This window comes from Plectropomus leopardus, chromosome 4 (assembly GCF_026936395.1).
Source record: "Plectropomus leopardus strain MGB_pleo_1.0 chromosome 4, ASM2693639v1, whole genome shotgun sequence".
NCBI lineage: Eukaryota > Metazoa > Chordata > Actinopteri > Perciformes > Serranidae > Plectropomus > Plectropomus leopardus.
Window position 1 is genome coordinate 28261812 of NC_142179.1, and position 21510 is coordinate 28283321.

The following is a 21510-nucleotide window of genomic DNA, read 5'->3' on the forward strand; positions in this document are numbered from 1 at the left end:
ACCAGTGGATGGTCATCATTGATTGGCAAAATTGTGCGATAACATGCTGTATCAGTTTTTTTTTTCCCCAACCCATAACTGAAGCGGCCTCTGATGTGTAAAATTGTTAATCTGAACTAATTCTATATAATGACCAAAGCTGAACAAAGTGTAACAATTTATGCTATTTATTTTGTGTGTGTACACTGTGTATCTCCTCAGTCAAAAACCACTTTGGGATTTGAACTGGTTAAACGCCTTTTCAAGAAAATCCTGTCTGCATTTACCTTACTGATATGTCAAAAATCCTGTTGGTCTGCTCAGGTTATTTTGGAAACATCATCGATCCCAGAGTGTCACTGTCGTGAAGTATTCGGGGATCAATCCTGAACGAATCATAATGGAATTTTTGACTGGAGCCTCAAGGCCCTCTGGCATTTTTGGACCTTTATTGCAGTCAAATAAGAGACTTTTTAAATGGCTGAGCATTTGCAGGCCAGACTGGACTCTGGAGTCTCATCCCTCATTGCTTTCTATCCATCCCTGAGATAGAAGCAGTGCTCCATTAGTTTCAGTGTCCAGACGTGGACAGCCTCAATGGATGGGCCTGTCACGGCTCCCTCATTTGCCCCATGTACAGCAGGGTTTGTTATCACACATCTAATTAGAACTTGATAAAAAATATTTCACAAAAATCCAGTCATTAAATATAGTTTAAGGAGATTTATGGTCAAATATGCCTTAAAGATCTTTTAATGGCTCTGCTGACTTGTTAAGTTTGTAATTAATGATCTTCTAATACATACTGTGGTGTGATTTAGAAAGCACAATGAGATTCTGGGAATGAAGTCGTTCTGGAAAAGGGCATCTGGGGCTCCCAGAAGCTATATTAAATAGTTCTGCTCAGACTGGTTTGCTTAGAGCCATGAAGTCTGCTGTGAAAAAAAGTTCACACACACATCAGCGGTGTCTTTACATAGATGAGGCCGTTTTTATGTTAGGGTGCAAGGAATAGAGCATGATTATGAAACAGTTCCTTTGCTTTCATAACAGTCAATTAGTGTGGACAGAAAAGTCTTCTGTAGTGGTACTTGCATTTTGTGCATTGCTGTATTTAAGTAATGGAAAATGTCTCTCTTTAAAGCCCACTAATTCACACACAGTAAAACTAATAAGCAAATGCATATGTATCAAACTGTAAATGCATTATACTAATAACAGTCGCCTGTTTCATCAGGAGAGTAATGGTGTCCTTATTAGCATAATTAATGACAAATGGCAGCGCAGCATTGGTGGATTGGTTCTAGGGGATGATAAATTGGTGGATGCCCAGGTTAGTGGCTGCCAAGGAGGCCTCTTTGGCTGTCATCCCTCCTGCTTCCACTCTGGCACAGTTCATTACTCACCGTGTGAGATGCCACTTTACATTGCCTGGTACTGTGAGCATGGAGAACTTAATAATGCCACCACAACCACACAGGGGCCTGCTGCTTTACCCACAGTCCAGAGGGCAAGTAGCTCAGCGAGGGCTAGGGGTTGTGGGGAGCAGGGCCGACGTGGGAATCGTCTCCTGCAGCTGCACTGATCAAAACAGATCACGAGTCAGTCGCTTACTTGAGGGGAACCGGGGCCATATGACCCAGTCTCCAGTGCTGGTGAGTGTTTCTTGTTAGGATTTCTGGGGCTCGCCACATCCCTCGCATCATTACGGGTTAGTTTGCCCACAGAACCGCTAATTAAGAGGGGATTTGTGTAATTGTGCCTTCTGCTGTGTCCCATCCGGCACATGCAATTTACTGTCAGCCCTCTGCCAGCTTTTACACTTGTCCAGAGAGGCGTACCCCATTTATACACACATTCTGCTGCACATTTACCAGCAGCCACAGCTGGGGATCAATGCCAGTGCCATGGCAATGTCTTAAAAGACACTGTGCTGCTGATTAAAGTCTGATTGTCCATTTAATTTCATGAGAGCTCTCAATAGCTAGCCAGCAAAATCGACTCTCCCAGTGCTTCTCTAGTACTGACTTCTTTTAAAAGCAGCTTTTGTCATTTATTAAAAATCACTGAAGACTTTTTGTACTTTACATTAAATAGCTCCTACATATATTCATGACGTTTTCAGTGTCGGTATTGGAGATGATATCGCACATGCACACACCTCCTCAGAGCATTCGGTGTTATGCAGTGGTGTTTGTGGCCAGCTCACCGTAGGTGTTGCTGGCTCTGCCCACTTTCTGGAAGACTGATGGACCAGCGCCCGACTGGGGCTGCCTCCTGGCTCCATACCCACAACCAGATTTCAAGGACTGCTTGTCACAGATGGAAAAGTAAGTGGGTCATTCTGCATAAGCTTGCCATTTTGCACCCCTCTGGTAACAGCAAAATTGCTGAATTTTAATATTGGAGATTTTTTTTTTTTTGTAAATAAACTGGTTACTGTAGAGAGCATTGGGTCTGTTGTTTTTGTTCGATGTTTTGAGAGGATTATGTTCTTATTTTCATTTTGGTATTTTTCATATTAAAACTAAACTGTTCAACACTAGTTAAAAGTAAACTATAAAGTCTGTTTTATACAGTTATTATGTGTTTGATGATGCATTTATTACATGTCACGTTTTAAAAAATTAGATAATATATTGTACAACAAAAACCTAATTTTCTTTAGAAAAATATTCAACGTGGACAAACGGCAAGCTTGTGTAAAATGATTCAACTTCTTTCCATTCCCTTGGTGATTCTTTTCCCTCCACAGTTTCTCTCCTTAAACCTGGATGTTTAGCAGCAACAGCAGCCTGCAGTGTGTAACTATAACCACATTTATGCACTGGATGCTGTGCATATGTCAAACATTTGTTTACATTTGCATGAGATGAAATTAATATTTTAGTGTAAGCTAACTGACTTGCTGTCAGGAGAATTGCAGCAGAAGCTTGCACACAGCACAGTGAGACGGGGGAAACGAGCAGCACACAGCCGGCAGAAACAAATAAAAATAGATTATCAGAAAGCCTCAACATCATTTCAGCGCGTGATCTATTTTAGTATCAATGTTATACGCTTTTTACAACGTTAATTGACTCCCCAGTAAACACTTAAATAATTCAAAAGTTACACTTTCACTTTTGCAAGTGAGATTTTTAATACATTGAAAAGTTTTTTTTTTCTCCCCTCACTCGTGTGTCTAGAGGGCTTGAAAAAGCGGGAGAAAGATAAAAGAAAAAGAATGGGTTTCATAGAGCCATAGTCATTAAAAGAATCTGAAAATAGCAACTCGCTATCATCTGTTCTCATAGCACGGGTCAGGAGCTCTGACACCTCCAAAATTCCTCCTGTCAGGGTAGGGGGCCATTTGTATTCTCTCTCATTAGGCAATTTGACTAATGACCTGCCGTGGCTGCAGAGCTACTGAGGGACCCGGAGCCTCGCGCCCTCTCTCTTGCAGCAGCCTGAACACACACCCTCTATTGGAATGGCACAGATGGCATGCCCGGGCGACAAAATAAACTACAATATGTCTCCGAGATGCTGTCAGGCCTGGGCACTATTCCTCATGTCAGAGAGGGGCTAAGGGCTGTGAGTGGGCATAGGGGGTCCTCCTCCAGCTCTCTGTTCATCTACTCACCATTATCTGCAGAGGTGACAGAGAGCGGGGTCTGCAACTAGAATAGCATTTCCATGGTCTGCATAAAGAATCCACCCTCAAATTGAGAGTCACACCGACAGGGAAGATATAGCAGTGTCTAGCCTGGCTGCACAAAGAGAAAAGGCAACATCCAATTGTTTGGAATATGAAATTCAGCAGGTCCCAGATGGAGCTCTAACCCATTTTTGAGCAGCTTTACTTCTTATTCCTTATTATTGTATGGTACTCAACAATAGAAATCAGCTCAATCATGAGTAAAAAAGTTGTAATAGGCGCTCATTTGCACTTACAGATTATCACCCTGGCTGTGACTTTCCTCACTTAATTCAGGTGCGAGACGGATTCGCCCAAGTAATCATACTAGACAGAGATCAATGCAATTCTGCTGGATTAGTGAAGTGTAAAATAAAAGTTCATCAACATTCCTAAAGTGTTACTCTTGAGTTGTGGTTCAGGTAATATGGGGTATGCTCGATCACCCACGCATATTTTTCCATCAGTCAGTGTCGGGAGCGCAACTCGCTGTGGTTTATGTGTGTGTGTATGTACGCTTTGTGCGCACGGCCATGTCTGTTAGAACCCTGGAAATGCAATGTATGGCGCTGCTGAAGTCCTGGGTGACAGTGCATCCAACAATGGAAGAGTGAGGGATTAGTGCTCAGCCCAGCGTACGAGGGAGCCCTTCCCGCCCTGAAACAGCCATTCATCTGTGCCCAGGGGCTGGAGATGACAATGCAGCCATTGCTCATCGCACCTGACGGAGCCATTAATAAGGCAATGATCCACACGGGGCCTGTGCTGACTCCGTTCTTTACACTACAATCACTCAAGCCACAGGGTCCTCCTTACTTAACGCCACCTCTGCGCTCACCACCGCCGCCATCATCATCATCATCATCGTGGTCATTGTACCAGAATTCCTGCCAGATGTTTTCATATTGACTGCGCTCACATACTCCAAATGCCAAATAACTACGCAATTCCCTGCTCTGCGATACAGTCATGAGTTAATGGACTGTAGCCAGGCCATTTGAGCGGCTAGAGCATGTTTCATAGTGGGATTCCTGGTCAGAAGATTGGATTTACATTATTTTTGCCCTTTGCACCTTCAGATTTCTCCATGGTATCCATTTCTTACCACCAAGTCATCTCCTGCGCCTCTCCATTTATCTGGGTGCAAGATAGCCTCTCTGGTATAGATGGTGGAGGAATACAAAGTGAGATCTGGTTTTAAATGTAATCCTTGAGCAATAAAGAAACCCTGTGGCCTTCAGCTCTGCATTCATCTGTCCGCGCCACGCAGATCCATCAGCAGCTACAATCTCGGCTTCCCATTGCTGGCTATTGATTCAAATGTATTCTCCCTGGCTGCCTCTGCCCGGTGTTGGTGCTCCCAGCGACACAGTAGTGCATGTTTGCTCACTTGTTTTTACGAGCTCAAACAAGTCATTGAACCTTGCCTTGGTTTGCTGGCTGCACCAGATAGCCATATATCCCAAGGTGCTACAGCAGTGATCTAGTCAAGACCACCTCAACCAAGACCAAGTCATGACCAAGGCCAGAGTGTATCGAGATTGAGATTGAGACCGAGACTTTAAGAGGTTAAGACCAACTCAAGACCAAGACCAGATCTGTGCAAGTCCCATACTGCATGACTGACATAAGATGTGGAACATGCAATAAGCATTCCTCAAATCTGTCTGAAAGATCCACGTGCCCAAAAAAACATCAACAGAAAACAAATGAAGATTGATTCACCTCTTTTATTGCCACACTGTATATATGTATGCATATACAGAAGTGTACCACAAGAAATGTCTCTATAAAATACTCTAATTGTTGCAGAGGTGAATATTATGTGTGTGAATTTTCCTCCCATTTTCTGAGCAAAGAATTAATAAAGGAGGGGTGGCAAGACCAAGACCTTCAAAAGGGGGCTTGAAACAAATTTTGAGTAGCACCATGCTAGTGGCATTGCTCAATGGATGCCAATGTCTTTGGTCCATTGGTTGGTCCGCATCTCCGACCCAGACTGAAAAAGCGCAGCAGCTATTGTTTGGATTGTCTTAACATTTTGTACAGACATCCACAATACACCATGAGGTTGATATTTGATTTGATTTAACTGTGAAAAAAAAATATGAAATTTGCCTTGTGTCCCAGGACATCAGCTGCTTCACATAAATACATATAAATTCTAAAATGCAAAATAATATTAAACCAGACAACAAAACCATGCTACAAATCCGGTTTTCACAACAGACATTATGAAAAGTCAATGAAGTGCCACAAATAAATAATTCCTATTACATTCACAGTTCGAAGCCATAGTCTGATGTAATTGGTTGACAGACTGAGAAACAAAAAGACTTCCTCAGCCTGCTCGATTGAGCCTGCTGGACTGGGAGCGGACATCATTTATCTGCCAGAAACAATGTTCTTTTGATATACACATCTTTAAAACTTCTAGGAGTTTTGTGTGAAATATCTTCAAAACTATTGGATTAATTCCCATTGAATTTTGGTTCAGACACTCATGTCTCCCTCAGAATGAATTGTGATAATTTTGGTGATGCCCTCTTTTTCATCTTATGTCATCGGGTCAAAATTTCATTTTTGACCTGCAAAACTAATGATATTCCCATCAGCCTTGGAGCTAGTTACAAAGTGCTAAAATGCTAAAGTATGCTGAACATGGTATTTTTCCTGGCATTGCTGTAAAAGAGCTTAACGCTCAGTCAATTTTCCCTGAATAAATAACGCTTAATGATGTTGAAACATTTAACCCTTTCAATATCACCCTGTTAGCATCATTATTGTTGTTATTGACTTTAGCATTTAGCTCAAAGCGCCGCTCACGGAGCCTCACAGAGCAGCTAGCACAGCTGTAGACTCTTGTTCCGACTACGTTTTTACTATGGGAGACGATTGGACGCCAAGAAACTAAATGAGCCTCCCTGTGGTTGTGAGGGTGAGGGTCAAGCTTTGATTACAAAGATCACATTGTACTACACTCGTGTGGAAAGTGCCCAACCGTGGATCTGTGTAATGACCGAGAAAGGAAAGCAAGTCACATAAGTGTCAAAGTGAGGGATATTTTAGAATCTCATACTTTAGAATATTGCTGCGAACAGGAAAGGCCAAAAGGAGTGTCAGCTCCAAAACGATGACTCATGAACAGCTTCGGCTTACATTTATGAGTTCCTTTTCCTGTGCCAGCGGCCTGATGGACTGTGGGTAAAAGAACACCAGTTGGAAGCTTGGCCTCTTGATATTTTGGGGCTCCCGTCGAAGCCAACGGCAGCAAGTTTTGTGCCTCCAGATTTGGGAGTTTTATAATGAAGCAGAGCAGCTGCAGTTTTCCCTTCAGTCTGGAAACGAGAGGCTTTGTGTCCCTTGTCACCCTGTGTTAATTTGGGCCCTAATGTATTTTATAAACAAAGGGCTGCTCTCTAGCCTGACAGTCGTGACACCTTGATTCCAGTGCAGGATGCATGCAGTACGGGGTTACACCATTAATAATCAACTGGCAGCCATCACACCATTTTAACCACGATCATTATGATAAAGGGCATACACTTAATTACAGGCCTGCTTAATTATAGCTCTGTTGAAGCTCGTTTGTTTGGTCAAATGCTAATTATACCACCACGCTCTTGGCAAGTCCTCATTTCAATCCACTTTTTGCCGGCTGAACAGTGTGGCTTATTTTCATGCAAATTTGATATCTGGTGAATGTTTTGTCTCTCTTCTTTCCGCTTTTCTGTGCCTTGTGTGAGTGTGTCTTTGTTTCCGAGGTGAACATCTCTCAGACAAGACGGAATCGGGAATAATCAAGAGTAATTAAACTGGAGGAGGGTTGGGGAAAGGGCTGGGCTGGAGGAGAAGAGTGGAGGTGCTCAAATACAGCAGAGAATAAAAAAGGCTTTCATCTTCCCTCCATAGACGGAAGGAGGGGAGGTGCCGGGGTGGCTGGGGATGTTGATAGCTTTGCTGTTTTATAAACCTACGCTTAGTCTTGTGGAAATACTCAGGATCAAGAATAGGGAGTAATATTTTTCTTTCTCAACCTTAAACTTTGTTTTGTCTTGCTTTTTTGCAGCTCTGGATGACGTGCCCTTTGTGATCTCTGAGAAGTTTCATAAACACCCCAAAGAGGTAAAATATTATTTGAAGAATTAGTGAAAAATACCAAATGATTGCTTTATTCCAAATAATATAAGAGGGGGGGACTTGAGAGCTACTTTTCCTGCAACCTGTTGTGTAGTTTGGACAACATTATGGTCACGATATTTAGTTGTTTTTCACTTCAGCCACTTCCGTTCTTTTGCTGTCCTCCTTTTTCCTTTTCTTTCTACTATTTTCTTTCCACTGTTTTCTTTTTCTTTCCTATTATTTCAGTTCTTTTCCTTTTCTATTATGTCCGTCGCTTTCCTTTCCTATCCTTTCCACTCCACTCCCTTCCTTTACTTTACCTCTATTTTTCCTTTCATTTCCTTTCCTTTACCTTTACTTTTCCTTTCCTTTACCTTTACTTTTCCTTTCCTTTCTTTTTTCTTTCTTTTCTTTTAATTTCCACTCTTTTCCTTTCCACTCCACACTCCACTCCATCCTCTTCCTTTACTTTATTTTGCCTTTACATTTCCTTTCCTTTCCTTTCCTTTCCTTTCCTTTCCTTTCCTTTCCTTTCCTTTCCTTTCCTTTCCTTCAGACTGAGTGATGAATGCATGCAGTCAAGCAGAGCTGGCTCAATGCAGTCCATTCGGCTGGCTGGCGGCGGTTGTCACTATAGCCCCGTTTGTATTGACACCGAGAGGGAGAGAGGATTAAAGATTTTAAGCATGCTTACTTAGCCATGAGCCTAACCACCATGTTTCGTGTGTGTGTGTGTGTGTTTTTGTCCTCTTCCTCTTCCTCTCCCTCCTCCTCTCCCTGCTTTTGATTTCAGATGCAGCAAGTCAATTTAATGGGCATTACGATCAAATCCCTGGCAGAGATCGAGGAGGAAGTGAGTAGAGGCTGCAACGCTCGGCTGCCGCTGACGCCGCTGGCCCAGAATGCAAAGCAAACGGTCTTGGGGTTGTAATTAAGTGTCTGAGACAGCGAGGCCCTGTTGGCTCCACTAAGCCCCAATTGAATAAAAGCATGGCCGGGCAAGGCAGCCATTCTCTCCTAAAAGCTTCGTCTCCTGTTCCAAAACACTTGACTTTTATTCCCCGATTCTTCTCTCAAACAGCTCAATCTAGCACCTCGCACAGCGCTGTAGATCTCAGGGAGCTTTATGTGGTCAGATTCTGCGTGTTTAACTTTTTCAAGTTTGCAATCAGCTTCATCTTCAGTAGCATAAAAAAGAAAAAAAGTTAAGAGATCATGCCGAGCAAATAAAAGCACTACAAAGTCCTACTGGTTTCTGATGAAACACTGTAGCCTGCAGGCATTCGTAGGAAGAAAATGGTCTGTGTGCAGTCCATGTGTTTGAGAGAGCAAGAGAAAGAAAGTCTATGTATATGTGAGACTCTGTGTGTGTGTGTGTGTGTGTGTGTGTGTGTGTGTGTGTGTGTGTGCGCTTTAAAGAGAGTGACAACCCCCCTTCTCTCTCATTAGCACGGTATCTTGGTATCAGAACTGCCAGGAAGTGACAGACCACTGTAAAAGAACAGGTGCTGTTGGGTTTGAGATGTGTTACAGAGCAAACACTCCCTCATCAAACCGGGTGTCTGTTCTGCACTCTGCCTCTGTCTTCTGTCACATACTATCCAAATCACGCAGAGTCGCCATCTTGTCATATGGTCATCTGAATGAAGCTCATTGTCAGCGAAGGTATTAATGGCGTGTACGTGTATGTGTGTGTTTTTCCAGGGTGGAGACAGGCTGGCTGCTCATCCTATATGCTCTTGTCTTTTTTTCTTTTTTTTTCTCCTTCCTCTCCTCTCCTCCTTCCTTTCTTCTCAGAGAGTGTGATTAGCAGGAGGACACATGGTGAGCTGAGCTGGGGAAGGGAAGGGAAGGGGGCATGAGAAATCATTAATTACAGCCGCGCTGGAGCTGATGAAGTAAATGTGAGATAGTGTAACACACAGGATTTAGTGAAGTGGACGACAGCACAAGATTAATGGCGGGGCCAGGCTGATGAGGAAGAAGTCACAGCTTAGCTTGATAATTAGTTTCCAAGTGGAAACATCCCTCACCATTGTGTTATTTTTACTTCTCTCCTCGTATTATTATCCCACAATGATATCTTCAGAACAAGGGAGGAAATATAGACGCTGATATTCTTGCAAACAACCTGGACAGCAGAGGTGTTTCTTTTAGAAAGTGATGCGTCTGAGTTACTGTATTTTTTTTTTTTTTTTGTCTAGTTTGGCTTTTTTTTTCTATATTAGTGCTAAGCTACGAATGTGTGTTCTCTTTTCTCAAGGTTTCTTGAGAAAGGTTTCAAAGTAGCAGCTCATTTTTGTTCATATAAAACAAAAACATCACAATATTGAATTAAAAAAAAAAAAAAAGCTGTTTTAGTATGAATGTGTATGCCAGTTTTTAAAATACCAAGCATTTTCTTCTTCTGTTGTCCAGAAGAGGTCACTGTCCGTGCTTAGGCTGAAGGAGCTTTTTTCTCCCCTCATCAGAAACTGGAGGCGCTTTCAGCACACAACCTTAATTGCCTCTTTCTAAACCCATTAAAAAAATATAGATTCATGAAAGAGATGTACTTTGAAGAATTCTACATATGCACATGTAATTGAGGAAAACTGTTGTAATCACAGCCACAGTTGCAGATAAGACCATTTCCTAACAGGCATCACTTAAGCCATGTCTCGGATGATGTTGGTTCCAGCAATTAGGCATTCTTTTCATTTCCCAAATGACTCACAAAACTTGCGGATATTATAATTGCTTTTAGCCACGCATATCTAATTTGTGTCTTTTTAAGTGTTAATTAGTACGCGATTTAAAGTGACATCTTTATGTAGTTTGCTCTGCTGAAAAATGTTGTTGGCGGCTGGCTAATGATTTTCAGAGGGAGTATGCTAGGGTGGAGAGAAGTGTGTGTGCACACATGACAAGATTTTCATTAGCACCTATGTATGATGGGCTTTCAGTGTTTGTAGGGAGTTATCTGTGTGCTTGTGTGTGTGTGTGTGTGTGTGTGCGTGTGTGTTACCTTGTGAATGTATGGAGGGACAGTAGTGTGCAGGGGGTATGTGAGAGGTGTGAGAGGGAGAGCTCCAAATAGAGGTGGAATTAATGAAGACAACATGTCACATATTTTTGGCAGTGCAGCAGGGACAGGAAATGAAGCTCGGCTCGTCTGGGTGACTGCCGCCCATGTTCTAGTGTGTCACTGTCCTGTCAGCCTGTGTATAAAACTGGCAGACATTGATACATGCTCTCCCTGATAACACCCCATTCCCCCATCCATCATCCCCACACACACACACACACACACACATATATACATGTGCACACAGGATTATTTATTTACTGTGCCAGATGTTGAATTTTTGTGTGGTAGGGGGACCCGATTTCTTCACAACTAACAGGCTTGTGATATGTGACAGGTTCTGGGTAACTTGCAGCTTCGCCTCAAGTAGATGAAAATCAGGGAAGGTGGTATTGTGATCGAGAGAAGCCGGTTTGAGCCATTGTGGCTCAGTTGGCTTCTGTTGGGGAGATTTGGAAACTTATTTCAGTGATCATACAGCATCACCTAGTGCTGTGTTGCAGTAATACAACGGTCTAACTCAAAGAAAGTGAGCACTTCTTAAAATACTTCACTGTTTAGCCAATGGGACTACAAGGCCACCCACAAAATCATCTATGTGTTATTATTTTTAAAACAGTTTGAGTGTTAACTAATCAAAAATTATACTGTTGTAAAAGATTATTTAATTGCCATAAACATAAACATAAACATAAACATAGTCACTTTTCTTATAAATGTTGCTGTCAGTCAAGTCTTCATCATTTTGATTTATAGAATATATTTTGGGAAATGGATTTTATTAAAGGTCCAGTGTGAAGGATTTATTGGCAGCTATGGGTGAGAACTTAAACTTATCCTGTGTGCCAAGTGTGTGGGAGAACTACAGTAGCCAACTTGAAAACGCAAATAGTCCTATCTAGAAATAGTGTTTGGTTTGTCCATTCTGGGCTACTGTAGAACAAAAAGATGAACTCCATAGATGAGGAGCTGCTCTGTAAACGGCTTATTGTGAGGTTAAGAATTATAAGGATTATACAGCAATGAAAACAGCTATGAATATTATATGCAGTTTCTGCCAACCCATCCCCCTAAATCCCACACACTGGACCTTTAAGTTGTGTGTCTGGGAACTTCTTGGAAACTGCTTATATTGTAGGGCGTACACCGATCCAACTTTTTCTTTTCTGATACCAGTTGCAGACTCCCAACTCAAAGTATCTGTTGATTCTGAGTACTAATCTGATACCAGCACTCTCTTCTTTTCAAATGTAACATCTTTATACCTCATCAGAGGTATACAGAATTTGTTGTCAAATTTGTTGCAATATTAACAAAGAAATAATCAATACTGTTGATCTGCTGTGGCCTGTAAGTCTGTATCAGGGGCAAAAATGACCCGGTGTCACAACTGACCTTCAATGCTATTCTACCATTTCTAATAATAGGACAAAGCAGACTTTTGGCACAAAATCGGAATTATCTTCTCAATAGTGTCCCAAAAGTTCATATTTTAGGTAGAAGGTAGTTTTTTTAAAAGGAGATATTCTCACATCCAGCCATCTCATATGCAGGTGCACTGGAAAGTATTACTTGACTGTTGCAAAAAAAAAAAAAAAATCCAGCACACTGCTTTTGCTCAGCATCACACTTTATTCCTGTCCCTTTGAAATACTTTTGACAAAGGTCCAGAGAGACCTGAACATTAGCATAACCCAACAATTGTGTTGCTGAGCAAAAACAGTGTGCAGGATCTTCTTTCCTCAAGACTCAAGTAAAAGGGACTTCAAACCATTATGTGTAGAATCAGTGAAACAGCAACAAGACACATTTTCCTGTCCTTAAATTCCACAGAAGCCATGAATGTTGTCCACATGTCATGTCCATGCAGTGCCAGAAGGGGGCAGTGTTTGTTTGTATTTTCTGAATTTTCATTCTGGACTACAGGCTAATCACTTTGCTATAGAGTCAATGTTAGCCCTTTAGTTTTGAAGTGGAAAAATAGCAAAGAACCAAAACATTTTCAACCTGAAGTTCAGCTTTATGTCAGTTTAGAACTTTTAGTTGTTTGTTTATTGTGGTGCTACGTAGTTTCATTTCAAATGATTCATGTATATACTTTATTGCTTTGGTATTAATTGTTAAGATAATTCATTTGTTATTTGACATTATATTTGTATTCAACAATGTCATTTTCTCCTTATTCTTCTCCTGCAGTTTCACTACAACTTCAGCACAGAGCGAAGCATTGCAGTGTAACCTTCCACCCAGCATTCACGCCCTGGCAGACAGAGCGACGAGGACTGAACCAATACTGATGGACCAAAGTGATTGTACAAAATAATGTAGTAATGAAATAAGGAAAAAGCTGGAATACACTGCAACTGTATATGGTGTAATTTAAGACCAAAAAAAAGAATTTTTATCTTGATGGATTTTTATTTAAATGACTCAATATTTTAAATATTTCTTGATAATGTGTGTGAACATTAAATTTTTAGTAGATTTTCAACTTATTTATCTTAAAAGTGACCTTTTCTTAATGTGTTTTGTTTTATCTTACCCAGATAGTCTCAGAGTAAGAGTTTTGCCCAGAATAAACTGAGCTAATTAATATCCCCACACAGATTAATTCGTGAAAGTCTGTTAGCTGTGACTCACATTGTGCTCATCAGACTAACAGGGCCGTGCTGACATTGAGCAGCAGTCAGGGAGGACATGAAGGGGGAAAAAGGGAAGCAGCCTCATCACACGCAAACAGGCCCCTCTGATGTTCATTTTCCAGCAGAAGCATCTTTCCATCACAAGGTTCATCATGAGCAGCGTTCGGCAACAACGAGCAGAGCCTGGAGACACAGGAGCCTTTTACCCCAGACGCCCGCCCACGTCAGCGGCGACTCCTCTCCTGAGTCAGGTCTTTAAAAATAGAACACAACATTAAGCCTCAGCTCTGTGGATATGTTATTCTTAATTATTAAATATGTTATTTATAGCTACAGCTGTTTAGGAAAGTATAAAAAAAAGTGACAATTTCCTTGATTTTTCTGCTTTTTTAATATTCACAAAAGCTCATTTTCTGAAAATCCAAAGCACAAGAAATATTTATTTATTAAAGTGAATATTTTTTCTCTTTAACCAACTAAAAAACACCCTGCTGCCACTTTGCTGCCACGTTCAGAAGCAGAATTTACACTTGAATACCAAAACATCACCATCTTCTCACTCCTGCTTACGTGTCATTTGCAACTAATTAAAATGTCAGACTCCATTTGCACATTTTTGCAGGTGTAATTAGTATTAGAAACTCATTAATAGATTAATGTCCCTGTTGTTAATTAGACTCTCCTCCTGCGAAGTTTGTGAACTTATGGATTCTGCTAGCAATGCAGGAATGTATTTATTATTGTTCTCATGACCAAAATTCCTAATGGCTTTCGGTATTCACAGGTGTTTAATGAAGCGTGCAGCAGATGACAGCCCTCCACCAGCGCTCGCGTTAACTCCTCTGTTCAGCCGCTGGAATCAGAGCAACGGTCTGAAGAATCCTCTGCAGAGGGAACAGCTTTCACGCTCCTTCATGAAGGTGACACTCATGTCAGTGATGCCCTAGAGCACAGTGACAGGCTCAGACAGCCCTCCTCCCTGCTGCGCGCAAAGTGCATATATACAGTATGTCATATGTATCCAGATACAGGCTGTACAAACAAAACATTTTACAGCATTTCTCATTTGGCTGAAAAACTTTGCAACAAGTTATAATATCACTATTATACCAACCACTAAATCGAGTTCTTTTTAAAAAAAAGTTAGATTATTTTTTCACAGTGTTTAGGTGGGTTGTAATTCAGAGCAGGTAGTGTGTGATGTCATTTCAGATGATATGTGATTTTAAAACAATATTAAGAGGAGATGCACAACTGCATCATAAAAGGATAAACTGTATGTACTGTGGCAGTATTGCGTTGATACACGGATGCCAGGTATTGTTACTTTTTATTATATAACTAAATGATATAAATTAAACTTTAGGTAGCCTACTAAAATAATGAGATCAGCTGCTCTCTCAGTCTACTTGATACATTTTGCTGCAATGACAATGACTGAAGTGAGATAAATAGACTTTGTTTTCGTAGATAAAATACACATTGTCAAAGTTTTCTTTGGGGACATACTTTGAAAACAGATTTTAAAAAAATGCAATATATCATAGTTTATGATACTGCAATCCTCAGCATATCACAAAACATTTAAAACCGCGTATATAATAGTATTTTGAGTTAAGTATCATGATGCTGTCGTGCATTGGGGCCTCTGGTGATTCACATCTCTTGAGAAGACAGAAGTTAACATTAGAGGGATCTTACTATTATGTGTTCTGTGTAGCCAAAGTCTGATACACAAAAGCTTATTCCTTTATACCGTAGAGCTCCACTGTTTTCCAAACACTCTTAAAATCACCTAAATATTCACTGTAGTTTATTTTGAGTCCTTTTCACACACTTGTCCTGCTGCTGTGAATGCTCACGTGCGCACCAAATGTGTAGCTGAAAATAATTCCTGACAAACGCTCTAATAACTTCTAACAGTTACAAGAAATATATAATTTTCAGCCTTTCAGCTAACTGGTAGCTCATCTGGTCAAGCACATAGCATTAAGGTGCAGTCCTCAACTAGTGGAAGTGTTCCCACAGTCATGGAGAACCTCAAAAAGTCATGGAATTTCACAATCTTTTTTTTCCAGGCATGGAAAAGTAAACAGTAAGTCAAAATCATTGAACATTTTGGAAAAGTCATGGAATTTTGTTGTGTGTTATGAAATTGTTACAGTAATCTTCCATGTATTGTAACATATGGGCAAATTTATTTTCTGTAGTTACTGACGTAACGTAGCTTTAATATTTGTTGGTGGGTGACGTTTTGTTTACCTTCTCGTACATTTCTGACTTTCTTCCTGCGTTCCGTCTCTGCCTCCATGTATTTCAGCAAGGCGAAATTACTTTTAAATAGAGTTCGAGTCTGATATGTTTAAAATATGCTGTGCAAGTAGAGCAAGAAAAAAAATGAAATGATAAAATAAAATGCATTATTTTCTGTGACTTCATTGAAAAGTCATAGAAAACTCAAAGTCATCCCCTCATTCTCTCCCCCGCCTTTCCTGCCTGTCTTCAGCTTCCACTGAAAAAAAAATACAGACAAAATGGCCACATAAATATTCTCAAATAAAAATCAGAATATTTAGTATTATTTTAAATGGAGGTATGTATTTTTTTTCTCTGTTTTAAAAGATTTACGTCTTCAGTAGGAACAAATGGGTCTGGGGCTGAGTGCTACTGACAAGCTGGGGTTGAAAAATATTAAGGAACGGACTACCGCACTGTTGGTTTTGGTCTTTTCGTGAGAAGTGTTGACAATTACAGAAACATAGAATATTGCCAGCCCTTTAAAAAAAATGTGAAAAAATGTGAGCCTTGCTCTGCAGAAGCAGCACTGGTAACCTCTTAGTGTTGTGTTGGATGTGAGCAGCATTCAAGGTATTGTTGTTATCAGCAGGTGGAGTCTGATGTTCGCCCTGCAGGTCACCGCTAATCACCGCTTTTGCATTCATGCAAAGAGAAGCAGCGTAGCCAAACTCTCCAGATGGGCACAGAGCCTTCAGAACCGCAGCTCTCTCATGAGCCCTGCCCAGCATCGCCCATCAAAAAGCTTCCTCACATGGTTTCACTTTTCCTTTCACTCCACTTTATGATATGGAAAATAATGATTTTCAGAGACCACATTTTAAAATTAAAATGGGAACGACCTTTTTGTCTGCAAGCTATGCAGACTAGAGGAGTAGTTAAGGGCTGCTGTGTGTCTTTAAGCTTTTCACATATGGCGAATCTGTTTCCAGGCATCTTTTAAACTCCCTTGCTATCTCTAACCTACCAGGCCCACTTTAGGCTCCTCAGTCAGCGCCGACTCTGTTGGCTCAGCCGAAGTTGAGCTGAACTGCAGAGCAGCACATCAAAGCCCCACCCTCTGTGAGTCGGCCAGATGTCCCGTGGTCATTTTTAAACTCACACCCCGGCGCATGACATGGAGCAGTGTGTAAGCATGTAGACAGAGGTGGATGGGCCGCTTGGAAATTGGAAAAGGAAGCCTGTATTTATGAGGTGGTTTGAGGTGCTGTGTTAAGACAGGCTTAGCCTGCCACTCTCCCTCTGACAGCCCTGTTTCCCCCTGAGCAGGGGTGACCAGAGACAGAGAGAGGTGAAGGAGTGAAGGCAGGAAACCTGTCAAAGCAGGTCCAGACCAGACCTGGACCCATGGTGAACAGACTCACAGGCAGGTGATGCAGCAAATCACACTGACAGAAGATGTAGAGCCTAATGTTCATATTTTTATAACAAGAACAAACAGGAAACAGAGGAATTGTACTTGCTAATGTGATTCCACCAGCCTGGTGCATGCTGGGACATACTAAACCCTCTGTGACCTTAAACAGGAAAAGCTTTGGATGAAAAATGAATGCATAAGCAAATGCTAATATCCTAAGAAACAAAGACACACAGGCTGTGCGCAGTGAAACACTCTGTCATTTACCAGTTACCTCCAGCAGTTTCTTCGTTCCATGCTGACGTCATCCAATGTTGCCCCACAGAGATATAAAGCGGGAGGTCGGACGTGTGGTCTTCTCTGTACCCGCCACCTTAACAAGCCCCCAGGCTGCACTCCGAGGGGAGCCTCACATCAAATCTGTCTTTCTGTACCTCAGCTAGAGGTAAGATGAGTGATCTCCCAGAGCAGGGATCCCCTCTCCTCCCCCACACAGCGGCTCTCCTCCCCTCTCGCTCTCTGCCACGGCGGCCAGCCCATGTGAGTCAAATTATTGTAATTGAGCAAGGATGGAGTCGGGTGTGAGGTGATCTCTCTCTTCATCCCCTCCCTCTCTGCCTCTCCCTCTCTCTCTCTCTGGCTCTTTCTCTCTCTCAGATATTTCTGCACATGTTGTGAAATGACCAGCAAGCATCTCTTTCCCCCCTCCCTCTAACACTGCCCGTAACACAGAAATCAATTAACTCCTTTCAAGTCAGATCAAAGGCCCAATACACCATCCAGGTCTCTCCACAACCTGCAGGACAATTAACTCTCCCTTTGGACAGCGACCAGACTGGACAGATGAAGGGAAGGCTGCTGCCGCTGGTCACATACGTGTGAAGCAGCCATAAACAAACGGGAAGTGATTAGACAGACTTTCGACTGGCATTGTCCTAATTTACCAGTTAGTTATGCATTAATACAACAGGACGATAGGTTTTAATTAATCTCCTGGGGACATCATGACAAAAGGAAACTGAACTTTGACTTCTGGATATATATTAGAGGATGTTTGTGCTATAAGCCGCCATGTGGCTCTTTCAGCCACACTTTTGGACAATGGGCCCCTGGGAGTAGACATGTGAAAGCCCCCCAGCCTGCCTACATAGGAGCAAGACGCCCCAACTGAAAGAGAAACAAAGTGACCACAAATGACACAGCCACATTATTTAAAGATGCCTTGTGTTGTGTTATTTTGTGTCTCTTTATGTTTCCTTGTAGTTATTTTGTGTTTTTTTAAGGTTTCTTTTTTGTCTTTGCAGTTATTTTGCATCTCAAGTTTTTTTTGTCTCTTTCTGTGCATTTTGCATCTCATTGTGGTCTTTTTACATCTCCTTGTTGACAGATTCCATGTCTTCGTAGCTGTTTTGCATCTCTTTGTAGTCGTAGTGTTTGTCTTTGTTGACAGTTTGTGTCTCTTTGTTAGAAGTTTGCATCTCTTTGAAGTTGTTTTGTGTCTCTTTCAAGTTGTTTTCTCTGTCTTTCCATCCATTTTGCATCCCATTGTGGTCTTGTTGTGTCTCTATGACAGTTTGCATCTCTTGTGTCTTTTTTGCAGCAGTTTTTTGTCTCTTTGCAGTTATTTATATCTCTCTGTGGTCGTTGTGTGTCTATTTTTGGTTGGCTTTTATGTCTTTGTGATTGTATTGCATCTCTGTGTTGACAGATTGCATCTCTTGTGTATCTTCGCAGTCGCTTTGTATCTCTTTCCAATGGTTTAGTCTGTTTTTGAGGCCATTTTGCATCTCATTATGGTCTGCATTTCTCTGGCAGTTTGCGTCTCTTGGTTGATAGTTTGCATTTTCTTGGTGGTCATTTTGTATTTCTTTGCAGTTGCTTTGTATGTCTTTCTAGCTATTTTGACTCCCAGCAGTCATTTATATCTCTTTGTTGCCATTTTACATCTTTTTGGGGGCTGTTATTACTCTACTTTGCTTTTTATCTCCTTCCAGTTGTTTTGTCTGTTCTTGCAGCCATTTTGCATCTCCGTGTGGCCATTTTGTGTACCTTTTTTGACAGTTTGTGTGTCTTTGTTGACGGTTTACATATCCTCGTGGTAATTATGTGTTTCATTGCTGTCACTTTGTATCTCTGTCCAGTTTTGTCTGTTATTGCAACCATTTAGCATCTCATTGTGGTCATTTCATGTTCTTGCTTTGACAGTGTTTGTCTCTTTCTTTACAATTTGCATCTCTTTGTGGTCATTTTGTGTTTCTCAGCAATAGCTTTTTGTGTCTTTCAAGTTTGTCACCTTTTGCAGCAGGTTTGTGTTTCTTTGCAGTCATTTCTATCTGTTTGTCCTTGTTTTGCATCTTTTTTGGTAGTTTGGTAGTTAGTTGTTGGGACAGTTTGCACCTCTTTGTGGTCATTTTGTCTCCCTTTGCAGTAGTTTTGTGTCTCTTTGTGGCTGTTCTCATCTATTTTTAGATGTTTTATATTTTTTTGTGGTTGTTTGCACCTTTTTGTGGTGTGTTTGTATCTATCTTTGGGTTCTTTTATATCTCTTTCTGGTTGTTTGCTTCTCTTTGGAGAAGGTTTGCATCTTCATGTGGTTGTTTTGGTCTCCTGAACCCTTGGGCCACTCGAGCTGTTCCCACTCAGCCTGTTCAGTAATGCTTTCATGGGCATGGCGGTGGCACACCATAGGAGTTTGACATCAAACTGACTGGGCGGGGGCGAGGGGAGCTTTCGTCCACAGACAGGTGCACTGACCCTGTCCACCCCTGAAGGTGCCACTTGCATTTTATTGGACATTTAGGGCCGGCCAGCGTTTTTTAACAGCCACCTGGATGCAATAAAGGGCCCGCTCCTGAGCTCTGGCTGCCCAGAGGATTTCCCAGCAGCTCCTGTGGGACCTCTGGCTAGTTAAGATGTTTATTAAGCTGAAAGTGGTCCAGTGGGAAAACACAGCACTTCTGAGAGATTCGGGCCAGCAGTTTTCTTGTTAGTCGGAGCGCTCCCCGGAGGATTGGGTTTCTTTTCCTTTCAAACCTCGGAGGGAGGACAGGGTCAGTTCACAGGGCATGGGGTTGACCAACTGGTAACTAGGCACATGAACCCAGGAAGGGGAATATCTAGAGACCATCAAGGTCAGTTAGGAGCGATTCCCACAGTTTCTGACCTGAGTGTGTTAGCTACGCACATTCTATTCAGCTCCAAAATGCAGTTGTGAGGCCACTTTAAGAATTCCATTATCTTAAATTTGCACGAAATATCTTGTGGAAGCATCAGCAGTTGTAACTAAATAGAATATCTGTGAGGCAGGTTTATTTTTTTTTCTCAGAAAAAGTCCTCTAAACTGCAGTTTTTACTCTTAAATTGACTGAATGAAGCTAAAATGTAAATGGCAGTGTGTACTATAGCTTCAGTGCAGTTGTATCTTTATTTTTAATGCACAACTGAATTTCTTTGAAGAAACGGCCCATCCAGAACATTGTGATGTTAGTTCTGCTTGCTGTGTGACAGATCTTGACCTCACTAAGCTCTTCTGGACCTCTAGTTCAAAGCGCTGCTCCTTAGCCTCAGGCACTCTGCCCTAATAACTTCAGTTAGCCCGTTAGCCCTTTCTCTGCTCTCTAAAAGTTTAGCAGCTGCACTCCGCTTAAAGGAGAAGAGAAGAGAAATATAGATGAATCATTAAAATGGCCTCTTTACTGCTCAGCTTGATAACATTTTTTTTCTCCCTCGTTTAATTTTGAACTTTCTCGAGGCCAAAACTGCAGAGCTCATGGTTAGCACGCTGTGAACTGAGCGGCACATGCGGCCAGCGATGGGTTTTTAGTGCTTTCTGCCTAATGTTCAGGACAGATTAGAAATGTTCGCCTGTGACAGATGCTGTCTAGATCTTCACTACCAGATCCACCCAGCTGCAAAACATCTGGAGGATTTCTACCTTTTTCCTCTGAAGTGAAGCCTATTAATGACACACCCACAATCATACATGTGCGCATACACTCGCATTCAGGACCCGCAACACACATTAAGTGTGTTTGGTTGAGGAAAAGAATCACACATGTACAGATGTCTTACTACAGGTATTTTTTTTTATGGCTGCATATTTTTATTCATTCCCTCTAGTTTTTTTGTCCCCTGTTATTGTTCATGCACATTGATGCTGTTACCTACTGATTTTCTAAATATTTGTTTGCCATAAAAAAAAGCAGCCATTCAATTCCAGTTGTACATCACAGTCGGTATATGTGTAGATGTATTTAGAATATCTTTCAATACTTAAGCCGCAAAGTCTGCAAGCACATGCAATTTATTCAGCAGGGACAGAATTTATGCATTCCACATGAGGAGCGGGTAGCAAAGGCCTATGCGCTTG

At 41.5% G+C, this 21510-nt stretch overlaps 2 protein-coding genes across 6 annotated transcripts in view; both read left to right on the forward strand.

Moving 5' to 3' along the window:
- The window catches only part of mvb12bb (multivesicular body subunit 12Bb), a 37777-nt gene extending 24435 nt beyond the window's left edge, over positions 1-13342 (forward strand). For 2 of the 3 annotated variants that reach the window (XM_088077010.1, XM_088077011.1), the window contains exons 8-9: positions 7728-7783; positions 8574-8803. In XM_088077010.1, the coding sequence (XP_087933136.1) occupies positions 7728-7783; positions 8574-8711 (194 nt within the window). In that variant the 3' untranslated portion in view covers positions 8712-8803. Of the gene's footprint in view, positions 1-7727; positions 7784-8573; positions 8804-13043 lie in introns of those variants that run through there. The other variant, XM_042488737.2, reaches the window with a different exon arrangement.
- Positions 13343-13493: 151 nt separating this feature from the next.
- lmx1bb (LIM homeobox transcription factor 1, beta b) overlaps positions 13494-21510 on the forward strand; it is a 65652-nt gene continuing 57635 nt past the window's right edge. Inside the window, exons 1-2 of one of the 3 annotated variants that reach the window (XM_088077009.1) lie at positions 13494-13740; positions 14274-14409. In XM_088077009.1, coding sequence (XP_087933135.1) covers positions 14281-14409 — 129 coding nt within the window. In that variant the 5' untranslated portion in view covers positions 13494-13740; positions 14274-14280. Of the gene's footprint in view, positions 13741-14273; positions 14410-17480; positions 17587-21510 lie in introns of those variants that run through there. The other 2 variants (XM_042488424.2, XM_088077007.1) reach the window with 2 other exon arrangements.